Source organism: Erythrolamprus reginae, chromosome 1 (assembly GCF_031021105.1).
Source record: "Erythrolamprus reginae isolate rEryReg1 chromosome 1, rEryReg1.hap1, whole genome shotgun sequence".
Classification (NCBI taxonomy): Eukaryota; Metazoa; Chordata; class Lepidosauria; order Squamata; family Dipsadidae; genus Erythrolamprus; species Erythrolamprus reginae.
Genome location: NC_091950.1, coordinates 74,700,602 through 74,725,976, shown reverse-complemented (window position 1 = coordinate 74,725,976; position 25,375 = coordinate 74,700,602). Strand labels below are relative to the sequence as shown.

At 41.7% G+C, this 25,375-nt stretch overlaps 1 protein-coding gene across 1 annotated transcript; it reads left to right on the top strand.

Moving 5' to 3' along the window:
- Positions 1–355: 355 nt before the first annotated feature.
- Positions 356–24,983, top strand: COCH (cochlin). The gene is given in 13 exon segments (XM_070756105.1): positions 356–440; positions 545–581; positions 790–834; positions 7,780–7,936; positions 9,228–9,361; positions 9,735–9,797; positions 10,249–10,293; positions 10,376–10,523; positions 13,417–13,520; positions 14,625–14,851; positions 15,843–15,899; positions 15,901–16,360; positions 24,723–24,983. Coding segments are annotated over 12 exon segments (1,641 nt in total). The 5' UTR covers positions 356–440; positions 545–556; the 3' UTR covers positions 24,899–24,983.
- The last annotated feature ends 392 nt before the right edge of the window (positions 24,984–25,375 follow it).

Below are 25,375 nucleotides of genomic sequence, written 5' to 3'. Positions count from 1 at the left end.
CAAGCGAAGCGCGCGCCTTAAACAGCGCGAGAGCTCCGGTGCACCTGTTGGCTCTGGGGAACTCCTCAGAAGCAGCGCCTCGCAGCTGCCAAAAGCCCGAGGCCGGCGCACCCTAGTGCGCCTTGGCGTCCTGCCTCCCTCCTGGGACAACCGCCTTCTCAGCCCACCCAGGCGGACCAGAGCCTGCCCAGCGTTGCTCATGCGCCCGGGCGGCATTTAAAAGGCAACGCTCGGCTCCATCCAGCTTACCACCTGCTACCGCCTCATATCTCTCTCTCTTCATCGCCGCGCCTTCGCGCCTTTTCTCCCTGACGCTTCATTGAACAGGGCTGTATTTCCACCGTCCCGGTTTTGCAGCAGAGTGGATCTTGTCCCAATTCTCTTCTGGAGGAGTGTGAGCCCTTGCCGACCGGGAGCTAGAAGAGAGTCCATCCCTCAAGGTATTGTGTCCCCCCTCCGCTCCTCTTTTCACTCTGGAGAGGACGCGAGAACGCCCCTCTCCGAGTTTACCCGTCGCCTGACGGCGCCCCTTCTCTCCTCTTAGGTGTTTCTTTCCATGGCTCCAGTCCTGCTCTTCCTGGGTGAGTACCCCGCGCTCTTGTCCCCTCGCGACAATTAGGGAGCGGCAAGCAAACGCACGCTTTCTACGGCGGGGGTGAAATAGCCGAGGGAGAAGGAGGCTCTCGACGGCGACCTCTCTCCTGTCTTCCGAGCGCCATGTTTGGATCCGAAGCGTGCCTGCTCCGACGGCTTCGTGTAAGCCCCTTCCTTCTCCGCTTTTAATTACAGGTGTCGCGTTGGCGGCCGGGGTGGCCGAGGGAGCTGAACGTTCCGGTGAGTTCAGAAAAATCCTCGTCGGTTACGGCTTTCCTCCTTCGTTGTAAGAATTGCAAAGCGTCTTTATTTCCCGCCTTCATAAACATTTTCTTTGACGTTTGTTAATTCTTAAAGAGTCCTAGGAATCTCTTTTGACTTCCCGGTATTCAGTTTCTGCAGCTAAAGATGGTTTGCGATTAAATCTTAACCGTTCCAGCTCCAGGATATTGTTTCCTTTTTCTTCGACGTAAAGAAACCGTTTTTTAAAGTGTGAAATAGCCGTGTAAAAGGAAATGCGGGATTATTTATCCTCTGTTCCTCAGTGCATGAAGAAAAAAATACCAAATAAAAGACTGTCTTATAGCTGTAACCGAGATGACAGCAATAAAGAAAGCCATTTTTGCTCTTATATAGCGATAAAGTTAGATTAAAATTATGGGGGGACATAGCACAGTTGCAGGTTTTTTATTATCAGTTTTTAAGAAGCAGCATCAATGGAGAAGAAAATAGCCACCTTCAACTTTTCCTAAATTCTAAAATTTTAAATCCAAAGATACACTTTTGACATACTTAATACTTCAAACTTTTGAATTCTGAATCTTACCTGCTAGCCACTCCTTTCATAACTACTTAAAGTAGAAGTGAACTTCATGCTAATTTCTTTTGAAAAGTGATTTTTCCAGCTAGAATATTTGTGAAAGTATTATAGAAACTGGATTTTTTTTCCCTTCAAAAAATAGTGCAGAAAAATGAAACATAATACATTCCACACGTATCAACTATTCTTTCCATTAATAAAATTATATTAGTTTACTAAGTCAGCTTTTCATTTCAGTCTTTTTCATGTCAGATAGACAATGGTCATGCTTGTTATGAGTTGCAATTTTGGGGTCCATATTTGAATTTTAATCTCTATTATCTTTCAAGTCACTCTTTTACTGTTTTTCCCCCCTCTGGCATAGAGCCGATGAGCTGAGTTTCTTTAATGTTGGTCCTTTGTGAGAAGGCATTTGTGAGGGAATTTGTTTTAGTGCTAAATTTGACTGGGCTTTTAATAATTTTATTAAATTTATCAAAGAATAAAATACAAATAAAAATGAAATTAGACTTTTAGGCTTAATGGACTAGGAATTTGCCTCCCTATTATATATGTTGACAGCAGCAAAAATGCTTTATGAACAAAATTTGAAATATATTCTAATTCCCACAATAGATGAATGGTTGGAAAAACTGGATACAACCAGCAGAGATGGCTAATTAACTGCTCTAATCAAAGAGAAGAATATATCCAACTTGGTATCTACAGTGGTACCTCTACTTAAGAACGCCTCTACTTAAGAACTTTTCTAGATAAGAACCGAGTGTTCAAGATTTTTTTGCCTCTTCTTAAGAACTATTTTCTACTTAAGAACCCGAGCCCGGAAAAATTTCCCAGGAAATTTGAGAGAGGCACGAAGGCCCGGCCAGTTTCCTGCCATTCCCCGTTTAATCCTGGTGATCTCAGGCTTTTCTGGGCTGCCAGAGGAGCCTTTCAGTGGTTTTTAAGGAGGCTTTGGCAGTCCAGAGCGAACAAAGCATTTTCCTTTCTCTGGACGTTTGGAGAGGGAATAAACCTCTGCCAGCACCCAGAGAAAAGAAACGCTCCCTTCGCTCTGGGCAGCGACTGTCCTCCTCTTCTTCCCCCTCCTCCTCCTCCTCCCCCCACCCAAATTCCAAGCTTTTATTTCTTTCCTAATGGGTTTGCACACATTATTTTCTTGTACATTGATTCCTATGAAAAAAAAATACTTCTACTTACAAACTTTTTTACTTAAGAACCTGGTCACGGAACGAGTTCTTAAGTAGAGGTACCACTCTATTTAGAAACCACTTCTGGATTTTGTGCTTGAGTTGAAAAAACTGAAACTTTGGCTTTGGGTTTTGCTGATTAGATAAGCATGTTGTTCCAAAATAAGTATGTAAAAGTAAAAAAGTTGAAACTGTAATGCTATTATTTTATTCTTTGTTTTAAAAGTGCCAGAAGTCCGTTCTTCTCATTCTTTTTTTCCCTTTAGCCTACCTACAAGATTAATGTAGGAGAAATAAACTCTGCTTTTATAAGTGAAGAAAAGTATTCTGAGTTTTTCCATAGAATTCTGAGTTGTATGGAAGAATAAAGGTGCCATGTATCATTAATGAAGTAACTGGCTATTACTGTAAAGGAAACCAACTTTTATCAGTTATAGTGTCTTGTATACAGATGGGTTTTAATAACCTCATAAAGATAACGTGCAGATAATTACAAGAGAACCCTCTTTTTATGATTTTATATTCATTCACATAACCCTCTCTACTATTGATTTGTGAATTGATGATTGGGTTAAATATATACAATTGGTCCAGAATGTGATGTGGCGCATAGTATGAACTGCTTTTGGGCATGAAAGACCAGGTTCACACCTGAAGGTTAAATTAATTGCTAAATTTATTGCTAAAAGCCTATGCACAGGAATCTTATCAACTACAGGTAGTCCCTGGGTTACGTCGTCCCCGACGTACGACGTTTCATCGTTACGACAACCCGGGGACAGCTTCGAAGTCACCGCTGCCACCTCCATTCGGGTGAAGGGATCTCCGCGGTGGGTAGCGGCTTCGGAGACCCTGCGGAGATCCCCTTGCCCGAACGGAGGCAGCGGCGGCTCCAAGGAACCAACAGCCAGTCCTTCTCGGCGCTGCATTGCTGTAGCCTCTGAGGCTGCCCACCATGGAGATCCCCTCGCCCGAACAGAGTTGGCGGCGGCAACCTCGGAGGCTGCAGCAATACAGCACCAAGAAGGACCAGCTGTTGGTTCCTTAAAGAAGCCGCCACCACCGTGTAAGTCGGAATATTCATGTAAATCGGAATATTACGACTTACACCAAACTCGGCTTACAACGGGCCATGGGAACAGATCCCCGTCGTAAGTCGGGGACTACCTGTAATGGTTAGCATCTGGTTAGAGTTAGATAAGGGTAAATCGCATTCAAGGGAGTTTTGGTGTTTGTTCACTTTGTGACTATGTAGGGATTCTAGTCTGATCTCTCTTCATTCTGCCCCTAGATTCTGCCATTCCTTTTCCTACTACTGTAATGCCTCCCACATTTCCCCCCCAAATGGCATTCAAGGTGCTGGTTATAGTCTTTAAATCTCTATATGGCATGGGCCAGGTGCATTGTGGGACTGTCTCTTCCTTACCCAGCCAGACCAGATACAGTAGACATGCTCCAAGTCCCTTTCCTTAAATATGGATATTTAGTGGGTCCTATGACATATGGTTTTCCATTGGTAGCCCCTGCCCTAGAGAATACAGTATAATTCACCCCTTTGAAATCCAGCAGGCTTCCATCTTCTATATACAGGGCTGGCTCTTACCCCAAGTGCTGTGTTAGGATAAGTTTGAAATCTAAAGATTGTGGCTTTGGCTACATCAGTGGATGATGGCACTGGGTTTTTACTCTTATTGCTTTCTGTTTTTATTATTTATGATTTCTCTAGGAATAACTTGTAAAACTATTGGGTGTTTACAGAGCTTGTAAATAAAATAGTTGAGGTATCCGATAAGGTTCAGAATTGCAAAATAGTTTAAATCGTACAAATTTTGGTATGTATGAGATGATCATTATAACAACTTGGAACCAGATTCAAAGCAAAACTAGAATGCCAGATACATTTAAATATAAATTTCTGCTATATTTAGATACACGAGTAGGTATCATAGAATTCAGAATGATGAACATTGTTCTTGGCTAGCTTGTGCTATATCCTTTGATCATTTACAGAATTCCCAATTCAGTTTTAGAACTGGACATTCCAAAAAGTTAAATATAATGCTTTAGAATAACAAAAGCCATATCTATTACCACTTGGCAGAATTAAACTAATATTTTACAAATGTCTTACAGAAAAAAATACAAACAACTGATCAGTGTCTTCATATTCTCTCATAAATTCATTATGGAAGACACATGCCATTCCACTTTTTGTAATTGGAAATAAAATAAAAATAGTAGTGCATTTATGTGGAAGAATATTGACTTTAAAAACGCTATTTTGTAACTTTTTATTCAATATCCAAAAGAGTGGATTGATATTCCCGGTCATTCACTAACAATTATAGTGATTAATAATTATAATTTATTGCAACATAAATAGATCCTTAAGGCTTTTAAAAACATATAATATGATTATAATGAAGTATTCTTATGTGCTAAATTTCCTCTTGGTTACCATAATTTGGATTGTCATATTTCCTGTCCCCCATCATTACTGCATTTCAAAACTTTAATATTTTTTAACAACTGGGGAGAAGCATACTCTTCTAACAAATACCAGATTCCTGAAGTGCATGGAACCGGACTGCAGCTTAAATGTATCATTACTAACTGTAACCATTGCAGTGAAATTATTTAATTAAAAACAGAAAATCGACAGCTATATTCCAAAATAATAGAGGCATAACCACTGCATGATACTTTAATCAGCTCCATAGCAAAAGTTTAAAATAATTAAATTATCTGATGCAACTAATGTTGGAATTACAACCAGAGTCATCAACATAGATATTTGCCAATGTATACAAAGGAAAACAGGTTTTCTTTGAAGTTGTGGTCTTCCTTAGGGAGCCTGCTTCACTAGTGCAGATGTATCAGACAAGGAATTTTAGAGAGTACTTGAGAATTAACTGACCCATTACATTTTTAAAAGGCTGCAAACCAATGACAAATTTAAAATAATATCTACCAGGAAACCTGTCATAAAGACTGAAAATTATTGGGAAAAAGAAGCACAGTAATTTCTTCTTTGTTTTCTGAAGACTGAATCAATTATGTGTTTGAAATCTTTCTCTCTCTTTGTGTGTGTGTGTATGTGCTTGCACACACCCCTTCAAATCAGTGAAGATTCATGTAGTTTTCTAGGCAAGACTTTAGAGGTTGCTTGTCATTGCCTATTTCCTTGGGCTGGGAGAATGACCGGCCCAGGTAGTCTCCCAGCCGATTTTGTGCCTAAGGTGGGACTAAAACTCACAGGTTTCTACCCTGATGCCTTTAACTACTAACCAAAGTGGATGTTTGGTATGTATGTATGTATACATACATACATACATACATACATACATACATACATACATACATGTATTTATTTATTTATTTATTTATTTTGTCCAATACACATTGAAGAGAATAAACATATAGTAATATATATCAAGGAAAGGATAGAAGAAAAGATATAAGAATAAAATGCGTCAATGAAGAATAGAGAAAAAGATATATAAAAGGAAGAAAAGATATAGGAGATATAGGAGAGACAATTGGACAGGGGACGGAAGTCACACTAGTGCACATGCTCGCCTCTTACTGACCTCTTAGAAACCTGGAGAGGTCAATCGTGGATAGTCTTAAGGGAGAAATATTGGGGGTTAGGGGTTGACATTTTGGAGTCCGGTAATGAGTTCTACGCTTCGACAACTTGATTGCTAAAGTCATATTTTTTACAGTCAAGTTTGGAGCAATTAATGTTAAGTTTGAATCTGTTGCGTGCTCCTGTATTGTTGCAGTTGAAGCTGAAGTAGTGGTTGACAGGCAGGGCATTGCAGCATATGATCTTGTGGGCAATACTTAGATCATGTTTTAGACGTCATAGTTCTAAGCTTTATAGACCCAGGATTGTAAGTCTAGTTTCGTAGGGTATTCTGTTTCGAGTAGAGGAGTTAAAGGCTCTTCTGGTGAAGTATCTTTGGACATTTTCGAGGGTGTTGATGTCCAAGATGTGATATGGGTTCTATTCAGATGAGCTGTATTCGAAGATGGGTCTGGTGAAAGTTTTGTAGGCTCTGGTGAGTAGTGTGAGATTGCCGGAGCAGAAGCTACGTAGGATCAGGTTGACAACTCTAGAAGCCTTTTTGGCGATATTGTTGCAGTGGGCTTTGACACTTAAGTCCTTTGATATTAGTATTCCAAGGTCTTTTACTAAGTGGGGGTTGTCTGTGAGATTTTGTTCATTCAGTTTATATATGAGATTCAGATTCTTTTTGCCGGGGGCAGTCCTAATCTCCGGGGGGAGTTGATTCCAGAGGGCTGGGGCCGCCACAGAGAAGGCTCTTCCCCTGGGTTCCGCCAAATGACATTGTTTTGTCAACAGAACCCAGAGAAGGCCAACTCTATGGGACCTAATCGGTCGCTGGGATTTGTGCGGCAGAAGGCAGTCCCGAAGGTATTCTGGTCCATTGCCATGTAGGGCTTTATAGGTCATAACCAACACTTTGAATTTTGACCGGAAACTGATCGGCAGCCAGTGCAGGCTTCGGAGTGTTGACGAGACATGGGCATATCTAGAAAAGCCCATGATAGCTCTCGCAGCCGCATTCTGCATGATCTGAAGTTTCTGAACAGTTTTCAAAAATAGCCCCATGTAGAGAGCATTGCAGTAGTCGAACCTTGAGGTGATGAGGGCATGAGTGACTGTGAGCAGTGACTCCCGGTCGAAATAGGGCCGCGACTGGTGCACCAGGCGGACCTGGGCAAATGCCTTCCTCGCCACAGCTGAAAGATGGTGCTCTAATATTAGCTGTTGGTCGAGGAGGACGCCCAAGTTGCAGACCCTCTCTGAGGGGGTCAGTAGTTCCCCCCCCCCCAGGTTAATGGACGGACAGATGGAATTGTCCTTGGGAGGCAAAACCCACAGCCACTCCGGCTTGTCAGGGTTGAGTTTGAGCCTGTTGAACAAATAATGTTTAAATTTGTATTGGATGCATTACGGTAGTTTTATTTCAGTGGAACAGTATGGTAGGTTAGTCTATAACCTTTAGTGAAGAGGCTTTCATCATGCAGTGAATTCATTTCGAGTGATAGTAATGCAAAATATAATTATATGTGGATGTTTTGCATATATTGTGCTGATATTTCCACAAAGCTTGTTTTTTGTATTTTTTTTAATCCACTGTATAGCCCCCACTGTTATTACATGTTTTACAAGAGGATACGATCTTAGAAAGGATCTAACAGATGTCATCTGCCCAGCAAATTGTCATATATGGCAGTTCTATGTCTATGGAAACATTGAGTATGCCTCTGAATCTAGTATCTGTGGAGCTGCCATTCACAGGTAAGATTTAATATCAACCATGCAATAGAAATTATGAATGAATAGTAGCAATGATAGGAAATTAAGGATGAATGAAACATATATACCAGGAATGGCCTGAAAGCACAGGAAGAATTAAAATAGATCTTAAAAGAATTAAAATAGGAAAAAATAAAATAAAACATTAAATTACATTAGATAGGACAACCTTGAAGGATTCAACTAAGTATCTTCTGAAAACAATGACTGCTTAGATCTTCTCCCTTCTACTAAGCTATGCTCAGATTTGTCATGAAGCTGATGAGATAGGCATCTAACTCTCCTTGTTCCCCAGGCCACTGTCTCTGCAGAGCTCCACTTCCAGTATGTATTTAAAATGAAACTTTTAGCTTAAGCGGATCAGATGAAACCCAACTCACAGTGACTTTTGCTTACCTCCCAGATAGTGGAAATTATTCAAATGAGTCCATTTCTTTATCCACTTCTTGTATGTATCACATGCAAATCTTTAACTACTGTTCATATTTTTAAAATGTTATTTTAAAATTCTGTGAACATAGTCTTTATGGGTGCAAGGACATGCTTTTAAAAATCATTTGGATCACAGAATTGTAACAAATTGTGCTGTCATTGGAGTTGATATGATGTATTTTTAGACCTTCCACAATAGTTAAGAGTTCAGAATATTCCCGTAAGCTTCTAAAAATAGAAAGGTTGGCTGCCCACTGGAGGGGAAATCACTCAGCAGACTAGAGCAGAGGTGTCAAACTTGAGTTGTTTTTGACCTCAGGTTGAGTGGGCATGGCTAACTCTTGTGTCCGGAGATCTGTGGCAGCCCAAGGGCTCTGGCAGCAAAAATGTACAGCCCTCCTGTGCTCCATTTTTACTGGCAGAGGATTGCAGGAGGTCATCGCAGCTGAAAATGAAGCTCGGGGGGGCAGCCACACCCCCTCCCAAGCTCCATTTTCTCAGAGGCACTGCAGGCTGGTCCTTCACTGGTTTCAGGGTATCCCCATGGTCCAAATCTGGGCTGTATCTAGTGTGTGTTTGGCACCCCCGTCCTAGAGATTACCAAAAAGTGCTGGGAGAGCAACATACAGACTAAATATGGTACTGTAATTTGCCATCTCTGTTTATGATTAAGCATGCTTATGAACCTAGACAATTGTCTTTTATTTCACAAACTGTGACATGTTGATGCAGCAGGTCTTATTTTAGCATGAACAAATGCAGCATACTACAAAGAGTAGCAGATGTATTCACTTTATTTGTATAATTAGTACTTGCATTTGAAAATCTTACTTTGCTTCAGAGGTGTGATCACCAGTTCAGGTGGAACTGTAAGAGTGAAGATGTTACCAGGGCGTGGGAACTACTCTGCAATATATGCCAATGGAATCCAATCCCAACTGTTCTCTAAATCGAGATCATCATTTTCAGTAGCTAGTAAGTGGGTCATTTATTTTCTCAAAATTTTTAGAAATTAATCCAGCATCTTGCCTGATTCGGCTAAGAAGGCTTTTGCGAAGGGATTTGTTTTGGTTCTAAAGATGACTGGGTTTTTAATAATTTAATACTTTTATTAAATTATCATAGAATAAAATACAAATGAAAATGAAATTTGTCAGATTTTTCTTTTAGCTTAATGGACAAGGAAACTCCCTATTATATATGTTGACAGCAGCAAGAATGCTTTATGGACAAAAATTGAAATACTGTATATTCTAATTCCCACAATAGATGAATGATGTGGAAATTGGAACAATTCACAAACTATTTTCTTTCTTCTAATTTCTTTTATTTTTCAATGTGATAATAGGTGCTAAAGGTGAAGCCCTTGAAGCAGCTGGGCATCCTATTTCAACAGCACGGCCATTTGCAGGTAAAATAAATCAGTAAAGAATATGTCTTTTTCCACCAAAAGCTTCTTAGAAAAAAAACAATTTTGCATTCATTCTCCCATTTTTGTAAAGTATATTTAACACTATGAAGAATATAGAATACATATAAAGTCCCAAAGGTACTTTTGAAAAAGCAACTGGACTTTTTCAATACAATTCTTGAAACTGAAGAAGCTTCTTAAATCAGAAGCAAAATGTTTTCAAAGAAGGGGGGGGACCAAGAAAATCCAGTTGATTTTTCAAAAGCAGCATGGTGACATCCATGACCTGGATGATTCAAAATCATCATAAACAATACATATACATATTTTTACATATGCAAGAGATAAGGATACATAGAAGAGTGCAGAATATCTTCAGGTTTACTTGACGACACATTAGTGCTTATATCAAAATATAGAAAGTTAAATTACGTTTCTTTCTTTTTTTGAGGAAAACGACCTAAAAAAACTGTTGTGAAAAAGTCTGGAAACAAAGGTAAGTTACTCATATATCATATAAAATAAATCTCTAAAATTATTGTTTTGTTTTGTTAATAAGCTGTTTTGCATGTTCATAGATTGTCAAGCCGACATTGCTTTCCTGATTGACGGAAGCTACAATATTGGGCAGCGCAGATTTAATTTGCAGAAAAACTTTATTGGAAAGGTTGCAATGATGCTGGGAATTGGTACTGAAGGCCCACATGTGGGAGTAATACAAGCCAGGTATGAAAAAAAACTTTCTATTTGGTATATTACTCCGTTCTATTTGGTATATTAGCATTATACCTTGCTTAGAATTGGAATTGCAACTCACTACGCCCAATGGAGAAATCAAAGGGTTTGTGGTAGAAGCTTTCCTTGACTTTGCTTTGATGTTACCTATGTTTCTTATATTTCCCATTTTTCTTTAATCTAGAATGCTTAAATGCTTAGAAATTCAATTTCCATAATTTCAAATTCCACAAAATAGATATTGCTGCTGTTGTTGCAAAGTGCAGAAAACTGTAATCTGAGTACTGTATTTTATAGTTCAGGAACCATATCTAGCACACAGCTGTTGGAACTACATTTAACAAAACATCATAGTTGAGTGTTTCTCTTTAGTATTTGAAGTGTGCTGCTGATTCCTTCAGCTTTGTAAAAGCTCCTTTGATCAAATCATTTTTCCTTAAACTTCATTATGAAGAATTGGAATGTAGTACCCTGCTGATTCTAAGTTCTAGTCTTGGGTGTGTAGATATATGATACTGAATGAATTTTAGTTTAAAATAACAAAACATAGCAAATCATCTTATTTGGTATAGTATTTTCAAATGGAATTCAATGCCCGAGAGCAGTTCTCTTTAATTTGATGTTTTAGGGATGCACCGGTACTTCTTACAATAGAATTTTTAAAAAAAACAATTGGTATGAATCTGGATTCATTGGTGCGTGTCTTTGTCGCCATTGACAAACAGGCTAAAAAATATATTTCAGATCAATGGGAGATTTGTATTTACCATATTTTTTGGATTACAAAACACACCTTTTTCCTCCTTAAAAGAAGTTAATAATTTGGGTGCGTCTTATACTCTGAATTTAGTTCTCCCCCCCCCACCCCCCAGCCCTAACTAGCTGCTAACAATCTTCCCAGTACTTACTTTGCAGGCTCCTTCATTGTTTCTCTCTGCAAAGAATATTTTCTAAGATCTAGTCTTTGCAGAGTTTTTTTCATTTCTTTAACTTGCTCCGAATAAGTTTCTTTCTAGCCCTAACCAGGTTCTAACGATGTTCCCAGCTCTTAGCAGCTTGCAAGCTCTTTCATTGTTACTCTCTGCAAATAATGTTTTCCAAACCTTATCTTTGTAGGGTTTTTTCCATTGCTCTATTTGCTCTGAATGTTTATTTCCAGATACTAAGGATGTTACCAGCTCTTACTGGCTTGCAAGCTCTTTCATTGTTACTCTCTCCGAATAAAGTTTTTTTAAAGCCCTAACCAGGGGGCAAATGATTTACTGACCAGACTAAGGATACTAGCCAGATTAATACCTGGCAAGCAGATTCTTTTCCCTATTTTTCTCCCCCAAAACTAAGATGCATCTTATACTTCTGTGTGTCTTATTATCCTGTGCATCTTATACTCCGAAAAATAAGGTAAATTCCTTTTCTGGCTTGTGATACAGCTTTCTAGGGTGATAATTTTCTAGTTTTAGGGGTAGGAGAACCCAAGGAATCCTACAATTTATATTTTCATTCATGTAACAGTTGCAATGTAATGGCTGTGATAGTCAAGTGTAGTATATTTGCATGCAATTGTTACCAAATAATAGTTTCTACTATCCTCAATAACTGTTACCAAAATAATGTTGATTACTTTAGGTACAAAATAAATTTTTTAACAGATTTTAAAATACTCACAGAATAAAATGCCCAAAACATCTGGAAGAATTTAGCTGCTTATTATCAAGTTGATGAGTTAGCCCATAAAACTTTCAGACACAAAAGAATTACTGCAATTATATTTGTTGACTATACCAGGACCACTAATGTTTCATCCAAGGGAATTAATAGAATCTAGACTCCAAAATGAACAATTTATTTAAAAAAAAACCTTTATAGAGAGCCAAGGAAAGTTTCATATTTTAAGGCAGTTAATAGTGGAAAAACACTGACAAATTATTAAGACAGGGCAAGAATTAAATTGAAAATAGCACTTCTTAAATTAGATGTGTTTTTGCTTGACACCTATCCAATGATTATGGTCCATTTGCAATATTGTGGTGAAAATCAGAAAAATAGGCCTCAACAGGTGTTTGGCAAAAAATTATTGAAATGTACCAAATACTTTTAATACATAACTTTGCTCTGGGATAACTACAAAGATTAAAAAGGAAAAATACATTCTTGTGTTGACTACATCCATGCACTTTTCTTGGCAATGTTAGTATGGCAGGGTGTTGCAATATGTTTATAACAAATTATAACAAGGGAGAGATCAGGCTTTCTTCTTCCACATTTTTAAATGTTAGCTCTTTTTTTATCCCCATTTAATTTGCTACAATAAAATTCTATTTTTCTTGAAAGTTTCTGTGTTTAACAATCTTTACTCCTCACCTCTCTGTTCTCGTTACCATATTTTTCGGAGTATAAGATGCACCTTTTTCCTCCCTAAAAGAGGCTGAAAATTCAGGTGTGTCTTATGAATGCAGCTTTTTCAAAGCTTTTTTTCAGCAGCCCTAACTAGGTGCTAATGATCTACCTAGCTCTTATCTTGCAGGTTCTTTCATTGTTACTGTCTGCAAAAAATGTTTTCCAAGCTCTTTGCAGGTTTTTTTAATTACTCCAACTTGCTCCACATAAGTTTATTTCCAGCCCTAACCAGGTGCCAACAATGTTCCCAGCTCTTACTGCTTACAAGCTCTTTCATTAAACAAAATTTGGGCAAACTCTGGGAGACAGCAGAGGACAAGTTGGTAGATGACATGGCCATGCTGTGGTCCATGGTCTCCCAAAGAGCTTATCACAACTTAAACAACACCAAATGTTGAATCATGTTGTTTTTTTATATAAAAAGTCAATGAGAATTGTATCCACATCCTAACTGTCATACATCTTTGTTCATGTGTTCTTTTCCCAGTGATTATCCAAAAACTGAATTTTATCTGAATAACTACACCACTTCAAAAGATGTTTTATTTGCAATAAAAGAAATTGCTTTCCAAGGAGGCAATTCCAATACAGGTAATTCTTGTCCATGCAGGTCAAATATAACAAATATTTTATAATATACTATTAAAATTCTTCCGTCTCTAGACTTTAACTGGATGAAACAATGCTTTATAGGGCAACTTTTTCAATCAAGTTACCATAAATGGGTTAACATGCAGACTGTATTACAAATTTCACACGTGACTCCTCTGGAATTTAAATTTGGCAAATTTCATAGTTTTATGACATAAAAATTATAAAACATTTTACATTACAAAACATCATAAAACATTTCCTGTTATCAACTCCTAATGTTTGATTGTGCTATATAACTTAACATGGGTTACTTTCAAGGCAGATACATCTGTGTAATATCTCTCTACATTTTTTCATTTTTTCCAATATATTACAAGTTAGAGGGATGGATGAAAGAAAGGGGGGAGGATAGAGAGAGTGTGTGGGGGGATTCAATAGGGATTTTGACAGGAAGTTGGAAGTGGCTTCCTCCGCCACTAATTTGTTTGATTACCTATGATCATTCTCTATTTAGGTAAGGAATTATCTCTGAAACAGTGTCCCAATGGAGCACAGGTGTTTGGATAAGTATGGATTAAACCTAGTATTGCATGTATGGAGATGATCATACAATGAATGGGTCTTTTCTCTCTTTGTTTTTACATACCCAATCAGTCCCCCAACTCAGCTAAACAGAATTTGAGAGTGAACAATAGTTATGAAGGAGGGGAATGGTTATTTCTCTCAAATTTTTTGGTGGAAGCCTTTTCTTAGTTGGAGGAATTAATTTATCATGTGTGAATGAAAATTTCATTTCATTTGAGCTGTTGGCACATACAGTACTTGATATTGGAGTGACACTGGTGGGCACTGGAATGAAATTATATAACTGTTCTAAATAATGAAAATAATTTAATGTAATTTGTAAATGTAAATAGCAGATCTACTCATTATAGCAAAAAATTACAAATAATTGTACAATTTATTTTCATGGTAGTTCCTTAAAATAAGATCTTTCTTTTTAGATATTAAACAGATATGAAACACATATCCTGAATTTTAATGTGGCGAGAATAATTCTTTAAGTGAGAATAATTATTTTTTCCCCTTCCTCCCTATCAGGAAGAGCTTTGAAACAGTCAGCACAAAGATTTTTTTCTATTGAAAAAGGGGTACGCAAAGGCATTCCTAAAATCATTGTAGTTTTCTTAGATGGCTGGCCATCAGATAATTTGGAAGAAGCTGGTATATTGGCTAGAGAATTTGGTGTTAATGTATTCATTGTGTCAATTGCAAAGCCTACATCTGAAGAAATGGGGATGATCGAAGAACTAAATTTTGTTGAAAAGGTAAGAAAAATCAATATATTTGCATTACTATACAGTCAGATTAGGCATTTTAGTTCTGATTAAATAGTGTAATATCTTAATGCATAAGTGGGCAATATCAGCAACAAATAATCTTCCTAGCTTTATAGATTACTACAGAGAGTAATGTATTTGATGTCTAGAAGGCATAAAGTCATTTTTTTTTTCATTTCATTTTTCCATGGTTGGTTATTTTTTTAACTGGGATTAAAATTGGAATTGGGCAACCTCTATCCCAAGCTTTACAAAATCTGAACTCTGAAAATGGCCTCTATACCATCAAAATTTAGTTATTTTAGAAATTCAGAATTCTTTTTTAGAAAAACAGAGTTGGAAGGGACCTTGGAGGTCTTCAAGTCCAACCACCTGCTTAGGCAGGAAACCTTATACCATTTCAGACAAATAGTTGTCCAATCTCTTCTTGAAAACTTCCAGTGTTAGAGCATTCTCACTTTCTGGAGGCAAGTTGTTCCACTGGTTAATTATTCTGTCAGGAATTTCTTCTTAGTTCTAGGCTGCTTCTTTCCTTGATTAATTTTGCTGATGAATTTCAACAGTATGTTCTGGAGATGCTAGATATAGGTTATAGGTTGCCCAAATTGAACTTCGTAAACATACTTACAATATAAATGAAAATATAGGTGAGCTAAGACTTTTATATTCCTCCCCTGTAGACAGACTGTTAATAAATCAACAAGGATTAATCAACAAGATAATACTAATTACATATTGCCAAACTAAAGCAAAATGACTAAATGATAGATGAGAATGGGTGGGAGCCTAAACTGCACATCAATCCCCAAAAGGCTGTGGAAGAGCTGGCTCTTAAAGGCGTCCTAAAGTCAAGATGAACATCATACACTACAAGGAAACCTTTGTAGTGTTTTATCAAAACAAGAGCTTTAGTATTATACAAAAATATGTTTTGCACATGTGCTAACACTCATGCCTTTTATTTTGCTTTTAAAAACAGGCAGTCTGTCAAAATAATGGATTCTTTTCCTACAACATACCCACTTGGTTTGGTACCCACAAAACACGTGAAACCTCTTGCTCAAAAACTCTGTGCACATGAACAAATGTTATGCAGCAAGACTTGCTATAATTCCGTCAACATAGCTTTCCTCATAGATGGCTCTAGCAGCATTGGTGACAACAATTTCCACCTCATGCTTAGATTTATTAGTAATGTTGTCAAATCATTTGATATCACAGATATCGGTGCCAAAATTGCAGTTATTCAGTTCACTTATAATCAGCAGACAGAATTCAACTTTACAGCCTACAAAACCAAGGAAAAGGTTCTTTCAGGTGTTCAAGCAATCCGCTATATGAGTGGTGGTACTGCTACAGGAGAAGCCATTACTTATGTAACCAAAAATGTGTTTGCACCTGTGAGAGATGGGGCAAACAAAAATTTTCTGGTAATTTTGACTGATGGCCAATCTTACGATGACATCCGAGGGCCTGCAACTGCTGCTCATAAAGCAGGTAATATTTATTGTCACCGTCAAAGAAATAATTATTCAACACACCATACTTCAGACCTGAGATATGCTTTGCTTTTTTTAAATAACATTTTTAGGGACACCCACTTACCAGTAAGTCTGGGTTGTGTATCTTAATTAAAACAAAGAAAACAATGCTTTAAAATGACAAATGTCATATTGGGGAGATTAAATAATCTATAATTTTACACACACACACACACACACACACACACACACACACTGGCCTTTAATTTTATCATGTTGATGAAATTCTTCAGGAATCTTGCGTATAGTTTAATGACATGGTAGACGGGTTGTATAAATAGCTTGATCACAGATTTTCTCTACAGTACTCCTGATTTCCCACAGTTCACTTATCCTCAATAATGCCCGATGATATAAATGCATCTCAAGCACACTATGATAATGTGCAAATATATCCTGTTGCTCCATTGCCAGATGGCCTAGTAGCCAGTAAAATTAGAAGGTAGAAATAGATGTTACCCTTATTCTCTTTTTAAAAAAAAATATTTTTATTGAGTATAAACATTAAAAAACATTTTAAAAGATGAACAAACATTAAACCAAACGAACAGTATTTTTACAAATATACATATAAACCTCCTAAGTACCTCTACGGTAAACATTATATTCTCCACTGCATCTGGAAGGAGAGTCCAACATGGGTAATGTTCCAATCTTATTGGTAGAGACTGAGTTATAATTAGCATAATAATAGCTACCGCCCCCTTACTGCTCCCATGAGCCCCAGTTTTAAAAACTCAGTCTAAGAGTAGAGACATACTGGGTTTTGCTCTTAGGAGCTTTAATATAGTTATATATAGAAATATAGTAAATAAGTTGTATTTGCATAAGTGTTATTGACCTGTTTAATCCTGTGCTTTGTGTTTCAGCTTACAAGGATCACAGAGGAAGGAAAACAGAAGACAGGGGTCTCTGCCCTCCGCGGGCAGCACCCCCACCGATCCTCCTCAGGGGTCTTGTATTCCCTCCGTGGGAACACCCCGCAGAGGAGCACCCAGCCTGGGGTCCCTGACCTCCGTGGCCAGACCAGGGCTGTGGGCTGAAGGTGGAGGGGTCAGCCCCCTCCACTGGGAAGCCTGGAAGGCGCTGTCGTTGGGCTCTCGAGGAGGATCGGAGCCGCGCCTCTCAGCTGTTCGGCAGCCGCCGAAAGAGCCGCAGCCGCCGCCGGCTTGGAAGCCGCAGGGCGAGCGAGAAGCGCTGGGACGGCCGGACACACCGGCGAGGCCAGCGAAGCCGCGAGCGCACAGCCAGCGAAGGCAGCGGGAGCCGCCATGGCCGCAGGGGGGCTGGAAGCCGCAGCGCTCCCCCCCCACCCCCCGGACAGGGGCAAAAAGCCGCGAACGGCACAGGGGGCCACCATGTTGGTTGCTACTTGTGCAACCGGGAAAGGCGCCAACAGGAAGTACTTCCTGCAGCTGGTGAGCGCGAAGAGGCTGCAAGCCTCAGTGCGCAGGCGTGATTGGCCAAAACAGACGGTGGCCATTTTTGTTGCTGATTCAGAGCCAAAAACATTACCACGCCACGAGGCTGCAAGGCCCAAACAAGTCAGTTCCTCAACTACACAACTGTGAGTACATGGAGGAACAAGCGGGACTCGAGAGGGCCGCTTCTCCCAATGTGGTCAAAGAGAAACCCAAGGGGAAAGCCAAGGAGAAGTCCAAGACTTCACAGTCCACAGCTTCAGCCTCATCTATGAAGGAGGCAGAAAAACGTATTAAGGCCTTAGAGAAAAAGCTGGAGGCAGCTCTACAGGCCTCCCCCTCTACAGTGCCACTGGGTCAGAGGCAAGCAACACCTGACCCAACCACCTCACAGCCGGCCTTTGGCCTACCCGAGGAGGACTGGTCACCTGACAGGCATTCACCTATGTTGCCACGCATCATCTCCTCCCCAGGCCCCTCATGGAACAGGCCTGAGTCAGCTAGTTATACTAGAAGGAGTTCCCTGGGGCCATCTGCCACGTTCACGCCCACAGCGGCGGGTTTAAGGGCACAGGCAAGCACTTGGCAAGATATGCCACCCGACTTGCAGGATTTAATTGCAAACGTTTATTCTCAAGGCATAGCGGCTGGGGCCACCAAATATAGCCAGCAACCTTCCCAAGAAACAACAGGGCAGGTCTGGTCAGCACCGCCCCCCTCGGGCTTGGGGTCCTTATCAGAGGAGCCACTCATGGGAGAGGACAGCGATAGAGAGTATGACCTCTCTGAGGATGAAACCACTCCCGAACAACCCCAACCGGTAGGCCTGTTTAAGCCAACATTGTTCAGGACTCTGCTATTTAAGGCTAAACAGGTAATGAACCTACCAGGTACAACTAAAACAACTGAGGAAGCAGACAAGACCCCAGATGCCTTGCTACAGGAACCCCAACCCGAGTCAGAACATTTTCCAGCATCAAATATTTTTCTGCAGGGAGCCAAGCGCCCTTGGCAATACCCTGCAGCAGCCCAAGGTCCTTCCAACCTGGAACATCGTTTTTACACGTTCGACGAGGAGGTGGAGAAACTCCTCGAATTTCCACCCATAGACCAACCGGTCGTGACCTTGGTCTCCAGTGCCCTGGTGCCCTCCGAAACCGGAGAGAGTCTGAAGCCTGAGGACCGGAAGGCGGAGATCCTCTTAAAGAAGGCGCACCAGATGGCGAGCTGGGGTTTTCGAGCAACAGCGGCTGCATCCTTCATAAACCGAGCTTCCCTCCGGTGGATACAGGAGATGCAATCTCGCCTGGGGCCGGAGGATGGAAGACTACGTCAGGACCTGGCGAAGCTGCGAGCTGCGGCCGAATTCTCCGCAGACGCTACACTGCATGCAGCTAAATTTTCCAGCAGGGGCATGGCTACCACACTTGCAGCACGCCGACTCCTGTGGCTCCGACATTGGCCAGCCGATCTAAAGTCCAAATGGAGATTGGCGTCAGCCCCATTCCAAGGCTCTATGCTATTTGGGGATATATTGGACAAGGTCCTTATTGAGGACAAGGACAAGCGCAAGGTCCTCCCCAGAACAGGCAGGCGACAGGACCGGAGATCAGCGCCATATACGAGGCGCCAAACGCCCCGCTGGGATAGCTCCACAGGGGCAGGCCAGGGCCAAAGGTCGTACTCGCAGGGTCAATTCTCCAGCCAGACCTTCAGAGGCGACCGGGGGTCATTTCAAGACCGACCCAGGGGCTACCAAGGCTCGAGGCGGCCCTTTCGGGGGAACACCCAGAGAGGCTTCCGCCGCTCTAAGTGACTCTGCCAGACATTTCCCGATCGGCGGGAAACTCCAGCACTTCAGCGCCTCCTGGTACACCACCTCCTCAGACCAATGGGTCCAAGCTACGGTGTCGGGAGGGCTGCGCCTGGAGTTTGTAGGCCAACCCCCCAACCGGTTCATACTCTGCCCACGGGTTCGGAACCCACAAAGCAAGCAACAACTACAAAACGAAATTGCTCATCTGCTGGAAATCCAGGCCATAGAGCCTGTACCGCCACAGGAAGAAGGGAAAGGATTTTACTCCAGGATTTTCATCGTTCCCAAGTCTTCAGGAGGTTGCAGGTTGATTCTCAACCTGAAGCAACTCAACATCTTTATAAAATACAGGCGGTTCCACATGCACTCGCTTCAAACTATCTTGACCTCAATCAGATCACAGGATCTGTTAACATCCATCGACCTGAAGGAGGCGTACCTACACGTCCCCATACACGCATCACACCGGAAGTACCTCCGTTTTTGTTCAGAGGGAACACACTACCAATACAGGGCCATGCCATTCGGCCTCTCGTCGGCTCCACGGACTTTTACCAAGCTCCTGGATGCACTGACGGCACACCTGCGCTCCCAATCCATCAGACTGATGGCGTACCTGGACGACATCATCATACTGTCCAGGTCGCCAGCGCAGGCAAAACAGGACTTAAACCAGACTATGCGGACATTGGAAGCTCATGGCTTCACCATCAACCTGGAAAAGAGCCAGCTGATCCCCCGAACCAGACTTTTACATCTCGGGGCGATCATAGACACCTTGTCGGGCTCAGTCTCACTCTCCCCAGAGAGGATAGCGAATATACAACGTTTATTAACCAAACTCAACCAGCGCAGACAGGTCCCCATGTCACTGTTGTCAAAGGTGTTGGGAACTCTAGTCTCCGCTATAGGGATTGTGCCCTGGGCCAGACACCACATACTGGCCCTGCAGTGGTTTTTACTACCGGCTCAAAGGGCCAGGGTGAGTCATTCAAATCAGAGAATTCACATACCACGACGAGTCAAGGTTGCCCTGAGATGGTGGACATCACCAGCAATACTCAAGGGGTCTTCCTTTCTGATGCACGACAAGATGATTCTGACCACAGACGCCAGCCTCTACGGCTGGGGAGCTCACATCGGTCCCCACATGGCACAAGGCACATGGTCAGCAGAGGAATTGTCACCTATAAACATCAACTTCCTCGAGCTCAGAGCGGTCTTCCTAGCTCTTCAGGCTTTCCACTCTGTTGTCCAGGGCAAGCACATACTAGTGCTTACAGACAATGTAGCGACCAGAGCCCATTTGAACCACCAAGGGGGCACGAGGTCGCGTCGCCTCATGGACGAGACGGCAAATCTATTCGATTGGGCCGAGCTTCACCTAGCGTCCTTATCCGCAGAGCATATTGCCGGGACCAACAACACCCAGGCAGATTGGCTAAGCAGGACTACATTGGACCCGTCAGAGTGGAGGCTGGACCCAGCGCTTTTTCAACAGATATCGCACAGGTTTGGGACTCCATCTGTAGATCTGTTCGCTACCCACAGGAATGCGCAGACCCAGAGGTTCTATTCACGTTTCCCGGAACCAGGGTCAGAAGGGGTCAACGCCCTATGGTCGGCTTGGCCGACAGGACTGCTGTATGCATTTCCTCCAGTAAACCTAATACCCAGGGTCTTGGAGAAGATTCTTCAGGAAAAGGCAGAGGTTCTGATGGTGGCACCATACTGGCCACGCCGGCCATGGTTCGCCGACCTGATGGCTCTGTCGCTAGTTCCACCATGGAGGATACCAGACAACATCATCACCCTCAGCCAGGGGAACCTGTTACACCCGGATCCCCAGTGGCTACAACTAACCGTCTGGCACTTGAAAGGCACAGATTAAAGCATCAAGATCTGCCAGAGAAGGTCATCGATACAATTCAAGCTGCTCGACGTCCCTCGACTTCAAGGATATACCCGGCCACGTGGGCTGCCTTTTGCTCCTTTTGTGACAAGGAGGGCAAGAACCCCAAGGAAGCATCAGTGATTACGGTGCTAGAATTCCTGCAAGCAGGAATAGACCGGGGACTGGCTCCTAACACATTAAGGGGACAGGTGGCAGCACTATCCACCATGATTCAGATACCGGAGGCTCGTTCACTAGCCCACCATTCGTGGGTAAGAGACTTTATACGTGGAGCCTCGAATTCACATACACCACCTGTACGGAGGTTCCCCTCATGGGATCTCTCGATAGTACTTAAGGCCTTGACAAATCCACCATTTGAGCCCTTGAGATCAATTCCACTGAGGCTCCTATCCTTGAAGACAGCCTTCTTAGTAGCGGTCACTTCGGCACGCAGGGTGTCAGAGATTTCAGCCCTATCTGTGAGACCGGATTTATGTATATTCTATCCAGATAGAGTGGTGCTCCGCTTGGATCCGTCGTTCATTCCCAAGGTGAACACTTTGTTTCACAGGAAACAGGAACTTATCTTGCCTGACTTCTGCACGCATGGAAGCCATCCATCAGAATTAAGATGGCATAAGGTTGACGTACGACGTGCTCTAAAGATTTATATTAGGAGAACTGCAGCATTTAGGAAGTCTGAGACTTTGTTTATTTCGTTTGCTCAACACAGAATGGGACTTGGACTATCTTCTAAATCGATAAGCCGTTGGCTTAAGGACTGCATTCTGGAGGCCTATAGAGCGGGAGGTCATGACCCCCCGCAGGGCTTAACAGCTCATTCAACCAGGAGTGCGGCCACATCGGCGGCCTGGACAACACAGGCCTCTATAGAGGACATTTGCAGAGCTGCTACTTGGGCGGCACCTACGACATTTATTAAGCACTACAAGTTGGACTCATTTGCGTCCGCTGAGGCGGCGTTTGGTAGACGTGTGCTACAGAAAGTGTGTACATCTCCAACGTCCCAGTCAAGACCTTCTCCCTCCCATGGGCAGTAAATCTTTGGTATATCCCATGTTGGACTCTCCTTCCAGATGCAGTGGAGAAGACCCGTTGTACCTACCTGAACGGTCTTCTCGATGCACTGGAAGGAGAGTCCAAACCCACCCGACTAGTTGAAGTTCATAGACGTCGGAGATGGGGAGTTAAAGTTTAGTTGTATTAATAAAATTTGGTTATCCTCTTACATATGTTTTTCGTTTTTAAAACTGGGGCTCATGGGAGCAGTAAGGGGGCGGTAGCTATTATTATGCTAATTATAACTCAGTCTCTACCAATAAGATTGGAACATTACCCATGTTGGACTCTCCTTCCAGTGCATCGAGAAGACCGTTCAGGTAGGTACAATGGGTCATTTCATTTATATATGCACTTATCCTAATTCTCACTCCATTCACTGTGAAAGTGATTCCTGGACATGCTTTCATGGACCAGAATTCTCACTCCATTCACTGTGAAAGTGATTCCTGGACATGCTTTCATGGACCAGAAAGATGAAAGGATACGCCAGTAGAATTTTCTTAATAGAAGGTGCAGTATTCTGTACTTTGCAGTGAACATCTTAGTAAAATGCATTGAATCTCATTCAAGACCAACTTCTTAAAAGAAACAAAAACCCCTTATACAAATTTTTCCTCATACATACATATCATAAACCCCTTATTTATCCTATGTATCGTCCATTAATTTTACCTATGTAATTCTATATAGTTCTAAAATTCTAATCCAATTTTACAAATTAATACATTAAACAACACCTAAACATATATTTTACCATCATTCCATAATCAATCCATATTTAATAATCAATCATTTCTGGGTGCCTCTCCTGTCTCTCCCCCTTTTCTCTCATTTGTTTCTCATTTCTCCCTCTACCTTCCTTTTTTCTCCCATTGCTCTCTTCCTCTCCTTTTCTCTCTCTCTCGCTTTCTTTCTCTCTCACACACTCTCTCGCTCGCTTTCTTTTTCTTTCTCTTGCTTTCTCTTGCTTGCTTTCTCTCTCTCACTTTCTCTTGCTTTTTTTCTCTCTCCCTCTCTTGCTTTCTTTCTCTCTCTCTTGCTTTCTTTCTCTCTTTCTCTTTCTCTTTCTCTCACCCTCTTGCTACCTGTTCAACGGTGGTAGCAGCGGCCATCTCTTATTCGTCTTCGGTGGCGGGGGCCATCCTCCAGCATTGTGGCGGGGGATAAGGCAAAGCTCAGGAATGGGTTCCGGGTCCATCGCCCCCAGCAGCAACATCGAATTTGGTAGCAGAGAGGACCCAGCAGCAGGGGGAAGCCCCCAGCGTGGCGGTAGGGGAGGAGACAAAGCCGGCTGCCCGGGGAAGTGGCATGTTTAAAAAACGTGCCGCTTCCCTGGGCGCAGGCCTTGACGTCATTTCAAAGCCCTGCAGAGCTACTGCTGAGGAGGAAGAGGCAACTGCAGGGCTTTGAAATGACATCAAGGCTTGTGCCCAGGGAAGCGGCACGTTTTTCAAATGCGCCGCTTCCACGGGCAGCCGGCTTCGCCTCCTCTGCCGCCGCACTGAGGGCTGCCCCCTGCCGCCGAAGATGAATAAGAACAGGTAGCAAGGGGGGGGAAGGAAGTGCGAAACGGCGCTTTGCCGCTCCTGGCACAGACCTGGTGGTGGCGGAAGGGGCAGGGGGGGCCTCCACCACCCTCTTCTCTGGGCAGCCTTTGAAAAGTGTGTGCCAGGCTTCGTTTTTAGTGTGCTACAGTGCATGGCGCACATTAGAGGGAACACTCTTGAAGTATAAAAATCTTTAAAAAGAACTATAGAAAAATGTAAACAAAAATGGCAATAATTAAGTGTTAAGTAGGGCTGATGAGCATGGCTCATTTGGATGATAGCAGTTGGAAAGACTCATGATTTAGATTGATGGAAACAATAGAAAGTGCTTTTTCTCCTGCTATTCCAGCGAAATTCTGCAATCTTCTTGCTAGAATCTACATCTGGAATTCAAGTAGCACAATTCCTTAGCAAACAGTCCTACGTCCAGTATTCTATTCATTGTCTCCCTATCTCAGACAATGCCACTTGTTCAATTTGTATAGATATTATTTTCTACATGAACTTTAAGCAGACTCTCAACAGTGTTCTTTTCTTCTCAATGATTTTTAAAGGTATCAACATATTTTCTGTTGGCATTGCTTGGGCTCCACTTGAAGATTTAAAAGATATGGCATCTGAACCTAAGGAAACACATACTTTCTTCACAAAAGAATTTATTGGACTGGAGCAGATTGTACCCAATATTGTAAGAGCTATTTGTAGAGATTTTTTGGGCTTCAAACAATGAAGACTGAAAAGACAAAAAGACTGAAGGGATTTGACTCTAAGTACATCTGCAAAACTAAAATCTCTAGAGTATAAGATGTTTTCTTATTCTAGCACACAAAGTTACTTGGTGAACTGGCTTACAAAGGGCTTACTATTGCACTGCCTTTAGGAAAAATCTAAGTTAAAATCAGTATTTTTTTCTGAATAGAGAACCTGGCTAAAAGTACTATTAGATTCATTTTATGTAAAAAAAACCCTGCTGCTGTTCCTGGCACTGTGTTACTCACTAAACCTTTTGCAAATTAAGGTAGAAATATCCAATGTACTCTATTAAATATTAATCTTTTTTGCTCTGGAATGATGTCCACTATATAAAAATAATATTCTGGTGAGTATGCAGTTAATAATCATTGTAATATCTTTGCTAAGGACTGTATATAACCAGACAGATATTAGTGTAAGTTTGCAGTACAGTATTACATGGTTCCAGAGACTG